The sequence below is a fragment of the Cricetulus griseus genome, chromosome 5 (genome assembly GCF_003668045.3).
Source record: "Cricetulus griseus strain 17A/GY chromosome 5, alternate assembly CriGri-PICRH-1.0, whole genome shotgun sequence".
NCBI lineage: Eukaryota > Metazoa > Chordata > Mammalia > Rodentia > Cricetidae > Cricetulus > Cricetulus griseus.
In genome coordinates, this window is record NC_048598.1 from 95,311,397 (window position 1) to 95,332,696 (window position 21,300).

At 47.5% G+C, this 21,300-nt stretch overlaps 2 protein-coding genes across 6 annotated transcripts in view; one reads left to right on the top strand and one right to left on the bottom strand.

Moving 5' to 3' along the window:
• The window catches only part of Hnrnpm (heterogeneous nuclear ribonucleoprotein M), a 40,742-nt gene extending 31,492 nt beyond the window's left edge, over nucleotides 1–9,250 (top strand). For 2 of the 5 annotated variants that reach the window (XM_027418040.2, XM_027418044.2), the window contains 4 exons: nucleotides 2,562–2,615; nucleotides 4,995–5,797; nucleotides 6,551–6,602; nucleotides 8,828–9,250. In XM_027418040.2, the coding sequence (XP_027273841.1) occupies nucleotides 2,562–2,615; nucleotides 4,995–5,797; nucleotides 6,551–6,602; nucleotides 8,828–8,991 (1,073 nt within the window). In that variant the 3' untranslated portion in view covers nucleotides 8,992–9,250. Of the gene's footprint in view, nucleotides 1–2,561; nucleotides 2,616–4,994; nucleotides 5,798–6,550; nucleotides 6,603–8,741 lie in introns of all 5 variants that reach the window. The other 3 variants (XM_027418043.2, XM_027418042.2, XM_027418041.2) reach the window with 3 other exon arrangements.
• A 938-nt stretch (nucleotides 9,251–10,188) lies between these two features.
• On the bottom strand, nucleotides 10,189–15,095 carry Pram1 (PML-RARA regulated adaptor molecule 1). The gene is made up of 7 exons (XM_035445841.1): nucleotides 13,598–15,095; nucleotides 13,451–13,514; nucleotides 13,301–13,377; nucleotides 10,803–10,860; nucleotides 10,593–10,698; nucleotides 10,309–10,471; nucleotides 10,189–10,226 (listed from the first exon to the last, which is right to left on the bottom strand). Exons 1-7 carry the CDS (start codon nucleotides 15,093–15,095, stop codon nucleotides 10,189–10,191), a joined length of 2,004 nt encoding a protein of 667 aa, XP_035301732.1.
• Nucleotides 15,096–21,300: the final 6,205 nt, after the last annotated feature.

Genomic DNA, 21,300 nt, shown 5'->3' on the forward strand with positions numbered 1-21,300 from the left:
TGTAGACTAGGCTGGACTCAAATTTACAGTCTACCTTCCTGGTGAGACCAAAGACATGTGCCACCACTGCCCAGCCACATACCAGTTTCTGAGTCTACAGATCTCTGCTGTTTAAACAAAAACTATCAGTAAACTTTAGTTTCCAAGAAGTTCCATCGGTTCTTGTCAATAATAATCATGATTAGGATGGTGACCCACTTCTATATTAGTAGCTCCACGGAACCTAGAAAGAACTCTTCCTTCTAATTAAGTCTGACCATTCCTAGATTTCCTTTTGAGCTGGCAACCTCAAGTGCACATAGAAGGACAATGACCAAAACTTCAGTGATGAGATAGATACTCCTGTTGCAGGCATTCTTAGTAAGCTTCAGTATTTTGCTGTGAACCCCAGACATGTCCTGAAATGAGTCTGGGGTGTTTGTGTAGCAGGGTTGAATGTTTGCAGATAAATACTGACCCTCAATAAAGATCTTCCATTTCCTGTGCATCTTGTTGCCCATTAGTGTTGGCTTCCAGTTGCAACGAGGGAAACCATGTCTAATAGCAATACTTAAATATTCAATGTTATATAGATTATTCATCACAAAGACTTGTAACAATCTTCATCTGGGAGACACAGAGTGCTTAGAATACACAGAAGCCATGGCAGAATCTTGACTTCAGTTTTGAAGGCCATGTTCTCCTAGTTGATGTTGACATAGAAGCATCCAGCTTTCCTGGGGGTGCTCTCCTGCCTTTTCTGGTAGGCAAGCCTCTGTGAGGAATATTATTTTAAGGTGTGTGACTTTTGTGTATGTTACATTTGTTTAACTCTGTGAAGTTGTGATTCTTGGCCTATCTAAAACACCTAATAAAGGTCTAATAAAGAGCTGAACCTCGAATGTGATAGGTGGGTCTGGCAGGCAGAGAATATAAATAGAAGGAGAAACGAGGAAGATAGAAGCAGCAAGAGAACAAGGAGAGGAGGACATCTGGGGCCAGCTACCCATCTACACAGCAAGCCATGAAGAAAGAAGTAAAGTGAGATAAGCAGAAGTAGAGAAAGTAGCCCATAGGCAAAAGGTAGACAAGATAATTTAACATAAGACAAGCTGGCTAGCAATGAGCCAAGCTAAGGCCAGGCATTTATAAACTAATAATGAGCCTCCATGTGTGATTTATTTGGGAGCTGGGTGGGGGGCTCCTCAAAAAAAAGGCCAAAGAGTAAAAGAGCAAAACAGTGCATAATGCCCTTGTATAATACAGAATTATAGACTTTCTGTTTTGACTGACACAGACACTTCATGGTACCACACTAAGTTCACTTTTTGTTGCCAAAAGAAGTATAGGAATGCTCTTCTGTCTTGCCAGGCCTTGTGGAGCTGGATCCTTAGCTCAGACACCTTCTCAAAACTTTCTGGGTCTGTGCTGATGTAGGCAGCCAATTAGGCATCCACAACCTGCATGCAGTAGTTTTTTTCCCACCTGTCTAGGAGGATAATCATTCTACTTCTCCATCAGCAATCAGTACACACAAATAACTTACAATAACTAGCAAATACTGTCCATGCTGTCACGCATCCTGTAAAGACGACCCGGCAACTTCCTAAACTGTGCTCTCTTATAAACACCACACAGTAGTAGGTGTTTGCCAACTAAAAGGAGATTGCAGAGTCTCTAGTGACAGTGGCTTTCAGGAGTGGCAGAGGTTGTATGGGTAGAGTTCCTTCTGGACTGTTAGGTGCCTGCCATTGGTAAGGGTGCTCTTAAACTGCTATGGCCACATGCCCAGTGTCCTGACATTGGCATGTGATCCTAAAAGATGGCCAGGAAAACAAATGTACTTCTGTATGTCATTGTATAAAGATTTCTCTGTGTCTCATTTGCAAACAGTGTGACAGCTGGGAAGTCCTGTAATGGTTAAGAAACTGTTTTATGCTCATTGCTGTGTTCTCACATGACAGAGCTGAAACTTTTAATTTCTAATTTAGGATGTTAATGATAGCAACAGCAAATTTTAAGGAGGCTTGGATAAACCATTGGCTAGCAAGCAACAGTGTTTTCTCAGTGGGGCAGGGATATAATTCTCCAGTGTCTTTGTCAACATCATATCCTGCTTGCTCATTGCATGCTGATGGTCCTTACCTCCTGGCTCTGTACAGCTGTAGCTTTAATTTGTTTTGTGGTACAGAGAAGGGTGAAGTCTGTGTATGCCTCAGGCTTCTGAGTGGGAGACATGGAAAGGCCTTGGTTTCCTGCCTGCTGTGGAAGCCTCAATACTAAGTGTCCAGCACACCTTTAGAAAATTGCTCCTGAGCAAAGGGCTCTCTTCTCCTGTTTGTTAATGTGCACCATTCCTCTCTGCTGGATAAAATTACAGGCCTGACTCTGAAGCTGTAAGGAGTCCTAGTACTGTGGCTTACATGTTTTCTGTAAAATGACTTTGTTTATGTGTATGTTTCTCAAACCTCTTCCCTTTTCTTTCAAAAATAAAAGCAAACTGTTGTGCTTCAAAAACATAATGAGAAGGTTTTTGTTACAGAGAAATTTGGCTAATTATTTTTTCTTCCTAATTTTCTTAGAAATCCTAAGTAATGCACTGAAGAGAGGAGAGATCATTGCAAAGCAGGGAGGAGGTAGGAATCACTTAGTTTGATGTTCTGTGTTTCGCTGTTGTTATTATAACAGGCATTTAATGGAGATTCAACAGTAGTGTGACAAGCATGGGCTGTGGCACAGGCTACCTAGGGTGGGAACAGTCATTGCCTTTGTGTGGCTTGTGGCAAATGACTTCACCTGTTTGTAGTACTCACCTGTAAAATGGGGAAAGGGAATAATAGGTACCATCTCAGATGGGTTGTAAAAATTCCTAAAACTGAAAAGTGCACCAAATACATGACAAATGCTTTTGAAATAGTGTATGTGTTCATTAGAAAGACTCCAGGAATGGATATCTATAGGCCCAGTGTCCATTGATGAGTACTGCAAACATGGTATATATTCTTCCATGATCGTTTTATGAGCACTTAGAATTAAATGTACTGTTTAAAAAAAAGGATTTTTGAGAGAGAATGGATGCACGTGTGTGCGTGCGTGTGTGCGTGTAGATAGAAATGTGCGACACCAGAGGCAGAAGATCCCTTGGGAGCTGGAACTAAGAATTAATTAGTATTTTTAATGTCAATGCTGGCTGAAACGTCTTCAGTTTTTTTTTGTTTGTTTGTTTGTTTTTTGTTTTGTTTTTTTGCTTTTTTCCGAATTTCTGTGAAACTTTGGCCCAAACCAGGAAGTTCCAGCATATAGGCAGGTAGTTGGCAAGACTCACATAGGACATACACAGTGTAGGTAGCTTTGAGCTGTGTGATGTGGAAGCTGGGAACTGAATGAACTCTGTGCCAGCTCTCCAGCCCTAACTGTACCTTTTAAACCCCAGTTCTTTTTCCTTCAGCCTTCACATTTGGCCTTCCTTTGGCAGCCCACTTGCCAGGCATTTCTGTGGGGCTTTGCTAAGCTCTCTCTTGGTTCTGTTGCTGTTGGCATGGGGCTGCCAGCATCATTGTTACACTGTTAAGCCAGAACCTCTTACAAATGGGAAGAAGTTACTTTCTGAGCAATTTCTGTTCTGAAACTAACATTCTTAAAGTTATGCTTGTTTATTGTCAACCAGTATGCTGCATTTCAACCACAGAAGTGGGCAGAGAGAGGTGAATTGACTTGTGCCGGGTCATACAACTTTGGCTAGTTACATACTATTATAAAAATTGCTGATTGTTCTCATGTTGAATGTGTACCTTGGGTCAGTCAGTAGTAGGCTAGCCATGGGCTAGACTGCTGTATTGAGAGATGGGCACTGTGCAACTTCAGTTTTGAGCTCTGCATTGAAGTGGTGAGTCATGGCCTTGGTGATTGAGCCAGACTGCCCCTGTCCAGGGTTGCAAGCACCATGGATGAGGGTCATTGTGCACTTGTCACTGACCCTTAGCCTCTTTGAGAATTGACCCTGCCATGTAGTCAGCATCTTTCTTCCAAAGCCAGTGAAATAAATATACTCAAGCTGTCAGTTTCCCTCACAGAAGGAAAATGGCCAGTTTGTATACATGTATACCCTGAGGATCTATATAGACCTTTTGATTTTTTTTTTATCTTCTGCTTACATGGATGTGTAATCACTTTTGTGCCCTGGAAGTGCTAAGGAAATGCAGCCAGACTGCCTGTCAGCAGGGCATCCAGTTGAGATAGGATAAAGGTTGTAAGTGACTTTGAATTGTCTCCATGTAACTCTTACCAGTTACCCTGAGTTACTGAGTATGAAGTTTTCCGTGCTTCTTTGAGATCAGTTCTCAATGTCTACTGATGAGGAAACTACAAAGTTTTCAGGAATTGATGTGTGACTCATAGGTACCAACATGGAGGTGAAGTTTTTGGGGTTTTGATGGGTGGGGTTTTTTTGGTTTTTGGTTTTGAGAGAGGGTTTTCTTTGATGTATCCCTGGCTGTCCTGGAACTCAGTTTGTAGACCAGGTTGGCCTCAAAGGTCGCAGAGATCTGTGTGCCTTTGCCTCCCAAGTGCTGCTGTTAAAGGCGTGCACTACCATCACCCAGTGAAGGTGAATTTTTATTCCTTAAGTTTTATTGTAAAATTTTTACCTGTGTGATGTAGTGGAAAGAATGATTGTGGAGATCTTGTTGCTAGAGTTGCATTTTCTTTTTCTTTTGTTTTTTTTTTTTGAGACAGTTCTCTATGTAGCTTTTGGAGCCTATCCTGGCACTCACTCTGTAGACCAGGCTGGCCTTGAACTCACAGAGATCCGCCTGCCTCTGCCTCCCGAGTTCTGGGATTAAAGGCGTGCGCCACCAACGCCCCGCCTTGTTGAGTTTTCTTAATAGTACATTTCTTTAAGCATGACTTCCTGATTTGTGGTTGAACTTGGAATCTGATTCAGCCAGGCATGCATTGCTATATTAATACCTACACAAGTCCCTGACTTCCACTTGTGCTTTTTATTCCTGTTTCAGGTGGAGCTGGAGGCAGTGTCCCAGGGATCGAGAGGATGGGCCCTGGCATTGACCGCATTGGCGGTGCTGGCATGGAGCGCATGGGCGCAGGCCTAGGCCATGGCATGGATCGAGTGGGCTCTGAGATTGAGCGTATGGGCCTGGTCATGGACCGCATGGGCTCAGTAGAGCGCATGGGCTCTGGCATCGACCGCATGGGCCCAATAGGTCTTGACCACATGGCCTCCAGTATTGAGCGCATGGGCCAGACCATGGAGCGCATTGGCTCTGGCGTGGAGCGCATGGGTGCCGGCATGGGCTTCGGCCTGGAGCGCATGGCCGCGCCCATTGACCGAGTGGGCCAAACCATTGAGCGCATGGGCTCTGGTGTAGAGCGTATGGGCCCTGCCATTGAGCGTATGGGCCTGAGCATGGATCGCATGGTGCCCACAGGCATGGGGGCCGGCCTGGAGCGCATGGGCCCTGTGATGGATCGTATGGCCACTGGCCTGGAGCGCATGGGCGCCAACAACCTGGAGCGCATGGGCCTGGAGCGCATGGGAGCCAACAGTCTGGAGCGCATGGGCCTGGAGCGAATGGGCGCCAACAGTCTGGAGCGTATGGGCCCGGCCATGGGCCCAGCATTGGGCGCTGGCATTGAGCGAATGGGCCTGGCCATGGGTAGCGCTGGAGGTGCTAGCTTTGACAGAGCCATTGAGATGGAGCGGGGCAACTTTGGAGGAAGCTTCGCAGGTTCCTTTGGCGGAGCTGGAGGCCATGCACCTGGAGTAGCCAGGAAGGCCTGCCAGATATTTGTGAGAAATGTAAGTGGTTCTTCGGAAGCTCATCAGCATTGTTGTGAATTCGGTAGTGGGGAGTCAGTGAACTGAGTGATATAGACCAGAGGGAAGTCTGCAGAAGGGAGAGCTGGGCAGCATGGGGAGTACAATATGCCCATCCCCAAAACTGGGATGAAGGTTGAAGGTTTACAGGAAGAAATAGTCCCAGGCCTAGGCATGGTGGCCCATTCCTTTAATCCCTGCACTCTGGAAGTAAAGGGTAGGTGAGATCCATGCTAACAAGAGCTACCAAGTGAGACCTTGTCTCAAATACAAAGAAACAAAAATACAGTAGTCTGCCATTTGCCTGTGATGTGCAGGGCAATAGAGTAGACTGAGCTATGGATGTCTGTGGTTTCTGATTCCCTTGGCTTGAGGACCACTTCTGTCTTGGCACAGTGATTCAGAGAAAGATGGTTGTGATAGAATTACATTTCATCACAGAATTGTGGGTTGCCCACTCAGCTCTTAAGACATCCCCAAAAGCTAGAGACTTATTTTGTCCCTGATTGTCATAAAGAGGGCAGCCTGTCTCTGATGAGAAGTAGAGTCTTTTTGGATTTGTGGAGACTACTAGGGATTAAATCTAGGGCTGTACACATACTGGGCAAATCACCCTACATCTAAGCTACACGCTCAGCCCAAGAAAGCCTTCAAGTCATATTCTTGTATCTATTGTGATGTCTTTACATTGAGACTTGGTTGCATCACAGATCAGTCTTCCTCTTTTTTCCTCAGCTCCCATTTGATTTTACATGGAAGATGCTAAAGGACAAATTCAACGAATGTGGTAAGTGTCTGAGAAAGGCTCTCTGTGTACATTCCTGTGTCGTGGCTTGTTGATGACGCTGTTGAGTTAGAGCAGTGAAGCTTCTTTCCTAGCCTTAACCACTGTCCATGGGCTCTAGAGCACCGATGGGCCTTGCCATTGTTCTGCCTCTGCAGGTACTCAGGCAGGTGTTGGGTGTCCAGGTATGTGTCGTGCTATGTGCTGCTTTCATCCTTGCTGTTCTTTTTTAGTTTTTTGAGACAGTCTCTCTGTCTCTGTTATAACCTAAGCTGGATTTGAGTTCATGATTCTTTTGCTACCTTCCATGTTTTGGAACGCCAGGCAAATGCCACCGTTCCTGTTTTCTGAAGTGTTTCTGAGAGGAGACAATGTTGTCGTCTCTTTACATAAGAGTTAGCAAAGCCACCTTCCTAAATAAGAGGCAAAAACAAAAGAAATAAATGAGACAAGTTGCTTTTCCACATGAAGCCCATACCTGGTTTGGTTTCCCAGAGCACTCATATGCTCAGCAGTTGTAGGTCTGGGCACACATAGTGGGGTGAAAATCACTGATTGTGGATTCATAGGCACACTAGGCAGCCTTTCTGGAAAGCTTCCTTGGTGACCGAGATGCAGTTGTCACCTGCTACCATTTCACCAAAATCTGGGTGGCTGCTCGATCAAAACACCTGTTTCGTCATTCAGAAATGGCTCACATTTTAGTGTTTTTGGTGCTTTCCCCTGGTTCTTTGAGGCAAGCTGTAGAGTGAAAACCCATCTTCTTGCCTGGTTCTTTGATTCTCTCCATTGCAAATTTCACACCAGTCACTATTGTAACTAGATATTCCAAAAACTCATATTAGAACATGCCACTCTCCCCACCTATGTGAAAATGCAAACTCAAAAGCTTCTGGAAACTTGGTTCCATCTCCCTACTGCCCTTGAACCTGTGACATTCTCTGCTTTCCTGCCAAATTACCTTCCCCTTTCCCTTCTCTTTTTCTTTTTGAGATAAGATCCAGCTAGCTCCATTTTGCTGCACATTCATTGTATAGCCAAGGATTATCTTGAACTCTTAGGGATTTTTTTGTTGTGGGTGGTGGTTTGTTTGTTGGATTTTCTTTTTTCTTTTTTTCTTTTTTTCTTTTTTTTTGAGATGGGGTCTCAGACTGGCCCTTAAACTCACTATTATATAACTGAAAATAACCTTGAACTTTTAGTCCTTTTTCTAACTCCTGAATGCTGGGATTACAGAGGTGTGCTACCATGCCTGGTTTGTAAAGTGCTGGGCTCAAACCCAGGGTTTTGTGTATGCTGGGCAAGCACTGTATCCACTGAGCTATATCCTCAGTGACACTGAACTCTTGATTTCCTATCTTCACCTCCCAAGGGCTGGGATTACAGGTGAGCCATCTTTCCATTCTCCTGTCTGTTGTCCCTCCTTTGGTTCTGTCTTGTCATTCCCTTCTTTTGAGCCTGGGTCTTGCCATGTAGCTCCAGTCTGGCCTAAAACTTGAAATCTTGCTTTAGCCTCCCAAGTGCTGGGTTGCAGATGTGTACCATTGCGTCCTGCTCTGGCAGGAATGTTTATTCTGATGAATTGCTACTTAATATCTTTCAGAATTTTATCACCAGAAGCCACTGGAGTGTCATCTCTCCCCAAGCCATTAGTAGCACAGAATTATGGGACCTGACACCACTAATGTGTCTTTGGCTCTCACTCTATTATAGACCCATTTCTTTTGTACTTGACACATACCTGGGTACTTAATAACGTGGGTGCTTAATAGGTCTATGAATGGGATATATGTAAGCTGCTCACTAAGTATACCTGGCTTACATTGGGGCAGTATAGAAGTATCATATTGGCAGTGACCTTGTGACCAGATTGTGGTATTCAACAATCAAGCCTCTAGAATTCTAATCTAAAGTTGACTCCACATAGTCCCCTCTCTGTGTCACTTGCTGGAGCATAAAGGCAAACTCTTGAAGCTGCTTGGCAGGTTCTTGACAGCAGGTCAGGCTGTTGTCCTGCTTGGAGAACAATGGCAATATAGTGGGGGGGGGCTGTAGTTGCTGGCGCCATACGTGGTGTTCTGAGCATTCACTTCATATGCAAGGGCCTCTCTCCTTTTTGACTCTGTCACCGAAATCCAACAGGTGATCTGGACTGAGTGGAGCCCAGGCTGAGGCTGAGCTCTGGGTTTGCCTGATGCGTGTGGTCTCTTCTTCCCTCCCTGTGCCAGGCCACGTGCTGTACGCCGACATCAAGATGGAGAACGGAAAGTCCAAGGGGTGCGGTGTGGTTAAATTTGAGTCTCCAGAGGTGGCTGAGAGAGCCTGCCGGATGATGAATGGCATGAAGCTGAGTGGCCGAGAGATTGATGTTCGAATCGATAGAAATGCTTAAGCAGTTGCCTTTTTTAAACATCAATACCAGACCTCTGAATTTGTATTTTTTCTTGTTAACCATTTTAATTTGTTGGCTGGATGTATAAAGATGTTTAAAAAATTCAGTTGCTTTTTGGGGTAATTTGAATTAATTTTTTAATGAGTGGGGTTCCATTTGATTGTTTGCATTGAGATTGCAATGTGCGCAATTTTTTTTGTAGTTGTGGCATCTTGTTGACATCGAATATGACTTTGATAATAAATACCAGTTGCTGAAAGTTGCTTGCTTTTTTTGCGTATGTTGTAGAGGTGGCCATCTGAGGTCTGTGGAGCTGGGGAAGCTTGTAATTCTTCCTTCCTCAGAGCTGTGACCTCCAGGGATCTCACCCTATTGTTGCTTGTCTGTGAGCCCCAGTGTTTGGAGAGCAGACCCTGGTTATAGTAGAAACACTATAGTACAGATCCTAAATCTTCATTTTTCCCAAGAGTGCTAATAGCAATCCTGAAAGTCATCCTGTGGCTATATTCTGTGAGTCCCAGACACTGAGCAAAGCTCACTTCATGTGGCTTTTCTTTGTTTAAGCCCCCTGAGAATATCACTGTATGGGACATGCTTCATACTGATGTCCTGTTGGGCAGGAACCCTACCAATGAAGGGCTGTCATAGACTCACTTGGCAATACAAATCCTTGCAGCCTACAAGGAGTTTTGGGATGCAGTTCCTGATCATCCAGGGTGTGTGTGGGTGCATCCTTAGTAGCTCCTTTCCTATTGAGCAAGCAACTGATTTTCCTATCTCTTTACTTTGGTACCTAGCATGTGCCTGTGTTCTATTGTGTGTGCCAGGAAAGAGAGGAAAAGACAAGAAGCAAGGATGTTTTAAAAAGGGGTTTTATGTGAGCAAGTGCACTTGGGCGTATGTTTGCCAGGCTGGGATCCAGGGCTCCTGAGAGAACAGTGTGGTGGTCCTGGAATCCACCTCTTTGTCTGCCTTACTGTCCCTGAGGAAATGGTTAGGTGTCCAGAGGATCTGCAAAGGAGGATGAATTCAAGTGATCCCTACATAACATAGCATAACAAGCATCTTCATGGGAGTCACTGTACATACCCAAGAAGCTGACGTCATCATATACTTCCGTTTCCCTGGCAGAGAGCACAGTATAGTCAGTATGGGTCAACCCTGGTGTTCCCCATACCACCCAGGCAGGACCAACACTTACAACGGTAACAGTGCAGTTCTGGGTACATAGCCATCTGCAGGGGAGAGTAGATAGAGTAGATTCTCAACCCTAGAACACCTCACTCCTTTCCCTAGATGTGGGCCAAACACACTTACACTTGCCCTTGGGGTCCCGGCACAGCATCTCATCCTTGTTAGTAAACTCAATCACCTCCAGGATTTCGCCACGTCGGATGCCCAGGTGCTTGCCACCCCCACGCCGGGTCTTGGCATTGGGGTCAATCATCATCTTTGTGTGAATCACGATCTCGCCTTCAAACTTGGGGAACATCATGTTAAGACTTTGTATTTCTGCTGTTACCTTGGTTCCTTCCTCAGGGTGGAAGTCCGGGGTGCCTGGGTACCAGTATCTCCCAGCATTCTTTGTTCCATGTTCTCACCTTGAACTTCTTTCTAAACTCTCTCTCAGCTTTCTCTGCCTTCCTGATCTGTTTCAGCAGCTTGGGGTCTGTGGGTAGTGGCTGCTGGGGCTGACTGGCATTCTTCCTGGAAGACCCAGACATTGGGGTATTATTTATGAGTAAGAAGTGTCCTCTATCAGAGTCCCAGAGCTCAGCCCAGCACCATAACACCCCAAGTGCCCCATGTACCTGAGCTCTGTGTCCTGCAGAGGCAATCTGGTAGTTCGCTGGGTAGACTGCACTTCATCTGAGGACATTGGACAGAGTCAGGACAAAGGCTTGATGGGTGAACCTGCTCTGTAGGTACTTGGACCTTCCCTGAATCTCAACCACTTTTCTCCTATACCTTTCTCTCAGGGTTCATCAGTTCTTGTGAATAAGGTTCATTTCGGTGAGGAAAGTACAGGATGGGAAGTTGGTCAACTGTACAAGGCTACCCAGCTAGTGAAATTGTAAAGATGGGATGGATTTGTAGGCCTTGGTTTTTGGTCTCATTGTATAGACCAGGCTGGCCTGAAACTCAGATCTATCTATCCCTGAGTGTTAGGGTTAAAGCTGTGGTCACTATGACCAGCCCACAAGCTGTAGACTTTGGGAACCATTTTGCTTGCCTCCCAGAATATGTTGGGAGTTGTAGTAAGACTTGGGATTCAGAGCTAAAAGCAAGCATTCCCTTATAGCATCCAGAGCTTGCCTCTAAAGAGGAGCAACCAGGGTGGGGTTCTTTGGTTGGTTGGTTTTTTGAAGAAGGGTTTTTCCATGAAGCCCTGACTGTCCTGGAATTCACTCTATAGACCAGGCTGGCACTGAACTCAGATCCACCTGCCTCTGCCTCCACAGTGCTGGGATTAAAGTCGTACCATCACCACCTGGCCATGTAGGGTTTCTTAGCCTGAACCTTCAGCTGCCAAGACTGACTGGTATGGTTTCTCAGCAGGTTGACTTGTACCACTTCCTAGCAGTAGGCCAGGCTTCCAACTGTTGCTGAGGGTGACAGCCTCTTAAAGATGCAGGTTAGTGAGGGCCTGAATCAGAAGCCCCATTTTGTTAATGACTCAAATGTCACTTTGGACCAACTGTCCTTTCTGATGAGCAGCCCACAGAGGGGTGCCTGTCATACTCTATCTGGTCTCTGCTCTCTAGGCAGAGATCTGGGTCCTACCCAGAACTTGCACTGCACCTGCTTTTCTCATGATTTGCCTCAGCCTTGAGTGCTGTCACAGCTGGAAGCAAACTTGACTGGTGACAGTACTGAGCCCTGTGGTTCTGAGATCATCCTGCAGCTTGTTCTGAACAGGCCAATGATAATCTTTCTTTCATGTTGGTCTACACACAATCCTGGAAAGACTGGACCCCACCCTCCAGGTGAGTTCCCAGCTGAAAAAAGATGTAGGGGAGCTGCCATGTTCCAAAGGAGCCCAAGGATAAGAGGGAGGAGCTGGTGGTCCCAGGCCACTCTAGTACTGTACTAGAAAGATGACTCAGAAATGCACAAAGCAGCCTTTTGAGAGGCTATGCCCACAGGAAGGCTCACCCATTGCACTGAAAGGAGAAACTCAGATGGGTCTGGTATTTGATCATGCTTGAAGAATTGTGGGTAAAGATAGAGAGGTGGTTACTGAAGCAGTGTATGGGGGTGGTGGGAAATGGTCTATTAAATTCTAAAGGTTCTAACCCTAGCAACTGGCCAGAGCTCTGACCAGCCTCTCAGCAAAGCTTACAACCCCCCACTCCCCAAACCATAGAGCATCCCTTCAACAGAAGCACTAGGGGCCCTCTTGGAATAGACCAGGAGAAGCAAACAAAAGGCCCAGAAAGGAGCAAAGGTTGGAGAATTTGAAGGCATCTAGCTTTGTACCAGGACCTCCAGCTGGGAGCAAGCATATCCCAAAGCTAAAAGTCCCTCCTAGGAACCCTAGTAAGACAGGGAATAGCTAGGAGAGGAAGGGCTCAGTTGGAATCACCACAGCTCTAGACTGGCTGGGCCCAGTCTCAGATCCTTAAACTTCCTTGTTGGTAATGGGGTAACTGTCTTGGCTGCCGCTGCAGAATCATCAAAGCTCTTTCATGTTGTTATGGAGACACCAGTCCTGGAGCCCCTCAGGAAATTGACTTAGAAGACAGGAAAAGAACCTTCTGCTGCACTGCCTCCAGCCCACACCTCTCTCCTGATTCCAGGCGTACATCTTCTTGGGACATCTTCGTGGGATGGGCTGAAAGGAACCTGGTGGGTGGGGGTTGCTTTGGTTTTGTTTGCAAGGTCTCATGTGGTCCAGGCCGGTCTTGATTGCTGAGTAGCCAAAGCTGATGATCCTGCCTCCCAAATGCTAGAGTTACAGTATTATAATTAACCTTGCCCAGCTTTGGAACCTGATGCCATGCCACAATCTGACTCGTTCCCTGCTTGATATGCCACCTAGTCTGGTTTGCCCTTTTTGATTTCTGCAAAGCAGAAGGACAGTCCTTCTATTGCTGTCCAGGCCTTTTGTCACCTCACTTAACAATACTTATGCCTATTGTCAGCCTGGCTGGTTGGGTGTCTGGGCTTCCCCTTTCTCACTATCTGGCCCACCTGGATCCAGTCTGGTCTGGGTCACTTTGTTGTCTTAAACCTGGATCTTGAGAGAATGCCTTTGCAACTAATATTGAATGGGTGCCCAAGCCAACCACCTAGACCATTTATAAACCTCTGCCTCTGGGGCTGAGACTAGAGTCACCTGTGGCCTCCACAGCATCATAGAGCTCATAGATCTCGTCCGGGTTCCTGCAGGGATACCTGAGATGAGGGCCTCCTTTAGCCTTGCACCCATGCCTGGCCCCTTTCTCCCCACACTCACTGTGAGATATGTTGAAGTTGTTGGGCTGGGAAGTGGGTCCCAGAAGAGCCGCTCTTCAGTACAGCTGTGGAGGAGAGAACATGGGAGGGAAGTGGCTTTGCCCAGATATTTTACCCTCCTCTGCCTGAACCACTTACCCTAACTCACCTGTAGCTGTTGCTGAGGCTCTCCGGAAGCTTTGGATATTGATGGGGACGGGTGGTAATGGGGGCTTGGCTGGGGGGGATCCCAAGCTGCTGACTGAAGGCAGAGGTCGCCTCCGGGGCGGGTGCCGAATTTGGAAGTCTTCTGATCTCCAGCCGGGTGTCCCAGGGACTCCATACCCAGGGCTGAGGGAGAACTGGGGGCTGGAGCTGGCAAAGGCAGAGGGCAGGGAGCACTCGGATACTGAACCTGGAAGCTTGGGCTTTCTGGGCAGAGCCTTGGCAAAGTCAGGCTGCAGAGACTTCCTGGGGAGCAAGCCGAACTCAGGCTCCGAGGATGTTCTAGGGAGATGACCCAGTTCTGGCTGCGAGGGCTTCTTAGAGAGGGCTTGGAGGTCTGGCTGCTGAGGCTTCTTGGGAACTCTGTGGACTTCGGGCTCCGAAGATGTCCTGGTAAGGTCACTTACCTGGAGCTGTGGATGCTTCTTGGGAAATACATGGAAGTCTGGCTTCGGGGAGTGAGATGGGGGGTTACATGACTCAGGCTTCCAAGGTGGTGTCTGGGGGACCTCATAGGACATGGACTGCTGTGGAGACTTTGGGCAACCAATGGCCTGAGGATATGGAATCTTATCACTGAATTCAGACTGCAGGGACTTCTTGGGAAAGTTGCTGACATCAGGCTGTGGGGAGCGAGGGTAAAACTCACTGGACCCAGGCTTGGAGAGGGATGTCTGAGGAATTTCACTGGGTTCTGACTGTGTCAGGGACTTCCTAGAGAAACCAGCAGCCTGAGGCTGCAGTGACTTTTTGGGAAAAGTACTGGACTCAGGTGGCAAGGGCTTCAGAGGGGCCTCACTGGACTCTTGCTGCCAGAACTTTTTGGGGACTGTGATAGGTTTGAGCTCTACTGGGGGCTTGGCAGGATTGCTGAACTCAGGCTTCCGGGGCTTCTGGGCAGGTACAATAGGCTCCTGAGGTGCCTCAAGCGGTGGAGACTTCTTGGTGAGCTCACCAAACTCATGTTTGGGAAGCATCTTGGGGAGATTAATGAACTCAGGCTGTGGGGCCTTGGGGGGGCTGGCAAATTGGGGCTCTGGAGGCTTCTTGGAAGCTGTGAACTGCGTCTGTGAGGGCTTTTTGAGACCAGTGAACTCCAGATGTAGAGGCTTTCTTGGGAGATCTTTGAGCTCGGACTGTAGGGACTTCTTGGGTAGCTCAGTGAACTCAGGCTGCGGTGACTTTCTGAGAACCTCTGACTGCGAGGGCTTCTTGGGGAGTTCTGCAAACTGCATCTGCAGGGGTTTCAAGGACACTATCCCAAACTCAGTCTGTGAGGCCTTCTTGGGCTGCTCACTTAATTCAGTCTGTGGAAACTTCTTTAGGAGTTTGTTGAACTCAGGCTTTGGGGGTTTTCTGGATGGTTCTCCAGGTTCTTGCTGAGAGGCCTGGAACTTAGCTTGGAGGTTTCGGAAGTCCTGATTGCTTCCCTGGGAAGGCATAGCTCATTCAGAAAGTCTCATATGAGAAGGCAGATGGAGAAACAACTAGGTACCTACAGGTAGTTGGTCATAGACACAAACCCATCACCCCTTCCCTTCAGCTCGAATTCTACCATTGCTTCTCCCCCAACCACAGCACTACCTCAGCCAGCTTCTCTTTTTTGGTAAGAACTGTTCCTGGAAGCCACACCCTCCTGACTCCTCCAAGTTGAGTCTAACCTCATCTCTAACTGGACCTAGCTCCCGATGCCCCTCTACTAGCCCACAGCCCCCACGTGGTACTTACAGTCAGTGATGCCTTCCCAGCATCTTCTTCAACCTTTGGGCCTTCTGCTCCCTGTTGGTTCCCTCTTTGTCCCCTGCCTGGCCACCAGGTTCTCCCCAGTTCTTTTTGTTCCAATTTCAAAATACATCCGGAATTCAGCCACTACTCACTGTCGCCTCAGTTGGAGGAACTGCCCCCCACAGCCCAGAGTACTGTTGTAATGTGCTCCTCCCAGGTCTGCTGCCCTAGAGGAGGCCTGCTAAATCTCCAGTTCCCAATCTCTCAGTGAGTTTTCATGTCTCCCGGGAAAGCAAACAGTCCCTGAATGACTCAGCAACATCCCTCCCCATCTCATAGCCTCTGTCCTGTTCTCTTTGTATCTCCCATCACTAATCAAATTTCTTATATTGGTTCTGCTGTATATGAGGCAGGCTCTCATATATCCCAGGCTGGCCTCAAATTTGCTATGTACCTAAGGATAATGAACTCCTGATCCCCCTGGCTCTACCTCCCATGTGCTGGGATTACAGGTGTGTGCCACCATGCCTCGTTTGACTAAACTGTTAAAATTTTATGGGGGGGGGGGCAGTTTAAGAGCACGGTCTGTTCTTCCGAGTACCTGGGTTCAAATCCCAGCACCCACATGGCAGCTCACAACTGCCTTTATCTTCAAGATCAGACACCCTCACACAGACATACATGCAGGCAAGACACTGATGCACATAAAATAATAAAAACAAATTAAAAAAATTTTGTTTGGGAAAGGCTAGAGAGATTGTTCAGTAGGCAAAGTACTTGGCATATGAGCCTGAGTGTCTTGAGTTCTATCAGTACAGAGCAGCACCTATAATCCTACCTCTGGAGAGGCCCAGAGAGAAGGACCTCTAGGGCTTGCTGGCCAGCTAGGATAGCTAAGTCAACAAGCTCCAGGTGCAGTTGGAGACCTTGTCTCAAAAAAGAAGGTAGTGCGCCTTCAAGGAAGACCCAGCCTTCACACACATGCACACATGGCTGTCTACTTTAGCCCCTCTAGCCCATCAGTGACTTCCCAGTGCCTGGCACATAATAGGTACTCAGTGAAAATTTTACAGCAATAAAATACATGCAGGACTACAAAGACAGGCACACAATTCAGTCTAAGATGGTGGTATACACTGGGTGGGACAACACCCCATGAGAACCATCAGGCAGTCTCTCCACTTGAGCACATACACCATATGACATGCTCATAACTTCCAGTGCTCTCAAAGCTGGCCATTTGCCATGGGTTACAGATATAGGTAGATACACAAGACAAGGCCTTTTCTGAGGACTCTCCCAGCCTGCCTTCACCTAAGGTCAAGAAGATTGGGGGGGGGGAGAACCTTGTGATGAAGGAATTCAGAAGCACCCCTGGAAGGAAGCAATTCTTGCCTAGAGTCAGATGCCTTTATTGAAGTCCTAGTCAGTGAGTTGAGGCAACAACTCCAAATGAACACAGGGATAGATAAGGAAGGGTTAGCAAAGCAAAGCTTGGATGACTGGCTGGGGCTGGGAGGCTGGGGCCCCAGGTGCACGACCCACTTAATTACCGCACAGGAAGCCTCTGCTCTCATCCCAGATGCTGACCTGGGGTGAGGGGATATCATTCTAGGCAGCCCAACCTGCTCCTCTTACAGTCACAGATCCAAGCTGGTCCACAAGAGCTCAAGCTATGCTTTGGCTGTTCTCTGTCTTTGTCTGCACCATTTCATTCCCAAGACTGTTCCCAATTCTGTTCTGTCAAGCTACCCATGGGGGCATATCTACCAGTTCCCCAGTTTTCGCCTGTGCCCCTTGTTTCCTGGCCAGAATGGACTTCCACTGGGGGATTGGGGACTAACTCACCATAGCTTCAGCGGGTGATGGGCCACAGGATGAGTGGGCTCTGAGCTTAGGCTGCTGCTTGAAGGAAGTATCTGTGGTTTTCTGTTCCACAGACTGACACACCAAGTAGGGGCTGTCAGGGTGGGGAGGGCAGGAGGAAGGAGGCGGAAATGGCCTGTCACCCCCCTCCCCTTGAGTTCCTGCCTGCCTACTATTGTTCGCTAGCTCATGTCAACAGACCTAAGCACATCTCTTAATACACACAGTAACTGTCACTAGCCTCTTGTCCCCTATTGTCCCCTTTACTCTTAACACTATGGGGTCTTGATGGGCTTTGTCTCCAAAGAAGCAGGCCAAGCCCAAACTCAGGACAACTACAGGAACAGAGCACATGAGTGTGGATGTTACAGTTTGCTCTGGGGCTTAGGAAGTTTCTGTCAAGAGTTAGAGCTAGGATATGGCTGGTGCAATGGTGAGGACATAACTATCCTCCTGTGTTGCTTCATCTCCCTTGTTTCAACATGTGTACTCTCAATAGGACTTCCCTGTTAAGGTAACAAATGCCCCCCACTAGCCCAGCGAGATGGTCACCCAAAGCATAAGGCTCAACTGGGATAGCAGATTTGGGGTGTGGGGGTGTTAAAGACTTGCCACTGAGGCGAGGGAATATCATTGCCCCTGGGGAGGCAGGGGGTTTTAAGGATACCTCAAGTTCCCAGTAGTTAAAGGAAGTAGAGAGGGGAGAAATCCGAAGACTAGGTTGCGGAAGAATGGAAATGGCCCTTGAGAGTCCAAAGAGGGACCAAAGTAGACACAGGTAAAAGAGAGCCCTGAAGGCAAGAGTCAGTCCACAGGAACAAAACACTCAACAGATGACAGAGATGGTTCTGTTTGGAAACAGAATAGAATCTCTTGAGCTGTTAACAGGAGGCTGACTTCACCAGTCTGGGGTGTGGTCTGAGCAGGAGGATTATTTGGATTGTGGCAGGGTGGCTCCAGTGCACAGGTGAGTATGGGTTGCTATCCTTGGAGTCACACTGTTACACAAAAAAGCACATGTTCTAAGCTCCTGGAGTAGTGGTGCATTCTTGTAATCCCAGCAGAGATAGTGGGTTCACTACAAATCCAAGGCTAATCTAGAGAGTTTCTGGCCAGCCAAAGCTACATAGACCCTGATTCAGAAAATTAAAGAAACTGGCCCCCAAAAGTATATGTTCTAGCTAGGTGTGGTGGCACACATCTGTGATCCCAGTACTTTGGAGACTGAGAGCAAGAGGACCTTAAGTGCATGGCCAGCCTCAGGCTACAAAGTTGAGACCTTGTCAGCAGGGCACTGTGACCTTGGGAGGGCCGCTCTGATCTATATAACAGACTCCGGGGCAGCCAGGCTACATAGTGAGACTCTGTCTCGAAAAATAAAGTTGAGACCCTTTTGAAGCAAAATAGCCTAAAATAAATCTGAGGTTTTAATTCTCTTGGTAGAGTACTTGTATAGCATGCACAAAGCCTTGAGTTTGATTTTCAGAACCACAAAAAACAGCACTTAGGGGCACACGACTTTAATCCCAGCACTTGAGTGGCAGAGGCAGGTGGATCTCTGAGTTTGAGGCCAGCCTGATCTACAAAGTGAGTGGACCCAGGACAGCCAGAGCCACGTAGACCCAGTCTCAAAAAGCAACATACACAAAAAAACAGCACTTGGGAGGTAAAGACAGGAGCACCAGAAAGCCCATCCTGGTTTACACAGTGAGTACCAGTCTAGCAAGAGACACATAGTGAAACCGAGTCTTAAAAACAAAATAAATGAGCCAGGGGGTGGTGGCCCATGCCTTTAATTCCAGCACTCAGAAGGCAGAGGCAGGCAGATCTCTGTGAGCGAGGCCAGCCTGGTCTCCAGATCGAGTGCCAGGATAGGCTCCAAAGCCACACAGAAAAACCCTGTCTCGAAAAACAAAAAAAACAAAAACCACGAAATAAATGCATGAATGCATGTTTTGGCTTCGGTGACAAGTTGGTTATTGGGTAGTGTGAGACTGACGGAGTAGCAAGAACATGTGTAATTCTTGGGAATGAACCAGGTGAGGTTTCATTTTATTTATTTAAGCAATGCTTAGGCAGGGAGACTGCCTCCTCTATTTTAGTACACAACATCAAGAATCTGATGTATCTGAATTTTCACATTGGGTCATAGTTCCCAGAGATTGATCTGCTTTTTTAGGAGTCCTAGGTGGACAGGGAAAACCAAGTCTGGGTTTGTGAGTTTCCAGAATCAAGATGAGTGGAGTCAGAAGCAAGGATATGAAAGAAGCCACACCTATAACCCGAGCTGTTGCGGAGGGTGAGGCAGGTGGATCACAAATTCAATTCAGGTCTGATAATTGATTGGAGACCCAGTCTCAGAACAGAAAATGGGCAGGTGAGATTGCTGGGTCGTGGTGGTAAAGACACTTGCTATATAAGCTGGATGACCCAAGTTTGATTACTGGAACCCACAAAAGGTGGAATGGAAGAACCAACTTCACAGCTGACACACGCACATGCGCACACAAACAGCACACACACATTGGCCAAAAAGCATACCAAGCATACCATAGGCAATCAAGGCCAGCACAAGCTAAAGGCCTAAACAACAGCTGGGGATCCCCCAGACTGTGGAGCCTGGGGGACCGGGCAGGGGTGTGTGCAGGGCAGTCTGTAAGCTTGGCTGCCAGGGCGCTCCCCACTCTGACTCTCATGACCATGACCAGGTAGGTGGCTCTAACTGAGCTGTGGAGCCAGAAGCCAAAGAAATGATCGTGGTGTGCCTGGAGCAGTCGGAATTCTTTGAAGGAGGGAGTGGGGTCCAGGTTGCTGAGATGCGCAAGCTGGTGTCTGGGGCCATAGCCGTTCTCCACCTCTTTTAGCTGGGTAAAGATAAGCAATCTGGTATCTCTCAGGTGACAAAACTGTTGGTGGCTAATTGCCTAGCAGTGGCCTTGCCCTACAGACAAGTCTCCAGGAGTTGCCCAGTCTTTTCAAGTCAACCTCTGCCTCTGAGCAGCTGCACAGGCTTGTGCCTCCTGTCCTTCCACTCAGTCTAGGGTGCTTCCTGCTGGAAAGCTGAGGCACTAAGACTTGGTTTTCTTGGCTATCTGGGAGTTGGGAACAGAACTCTTGTAGGATCCCAGCTTGAGCAGGTGGAGGTCAGGGATTATGGTGTTCAGAAGGAGCAGGGTGAGGGTGTGAGAGATTCAGCAAAGGTTGGGCATGTATAAAGCTGGGAGGATAGGTGGTTTGGGCAGTCAATGGGGTACAGTGGAAGTTCTATAGTTTCCTGGTATCTGATCCCAAATACTCAGTTCTTGGGATGAGAAACGCTAAGCAGACATTTCCCAAATTCCCCAGTCTCCCCAAAGTGCAAGCACTATGGCATCCACTTTGTGTGTGTGTGGTGGGGGTAGTGTTGTATTCATCTATGTGGGTGCATGAATCTGTGCTTGTGTTTGCAGAGGCCAAAGGTTGCCACCAGGTGTCTCTATTCTCCAACTTGAGACAAGGTCTGTCACAGAACCTGAAGCTCACTCTTTTGGCTAGCCTGGCTGGCTAGGAGGCCCCAGGTATCTACCTACGTGTCTTATCTCTACTTCCCACTAATCACTTGCTACTTATTCTTTTACTTTGATTTAATAAATTCACTCAAAACCAAAAGTGTGGCTGTTGTAATTCATTCTCTAGATCTTACAAATAGTGACACTGGATAAAAAGAAGACAGGAGGGCTGTGACAGGGATGTAGGGCCTAGAGGACCCAGCTCAGCAGGTGACTGGTGTCTTGGCTACAGATACCAGGACAAAGGTGACAAAGGATAATTCTGATTCAGAGTTAGGATACAAGTGGTGAGTGGGACAAGGTGGGGTGGGACCAAGGAGGCCTTCGGGTTTTTCTTCTCCAGATTCTTAAGTTTCCCAGAAGCAGCAGCTATGAAAAGTATGGCCATAGAAGATGGGGAGGTTTGAGAAGCCCTGTAGGCTACTAGAACAGGATCTGTGTTTGTGTTTATTGTGTGTGTGTGTGTGGGGGGGTGCGCATAACCATGCCTGCACCTGTTAACCTGACT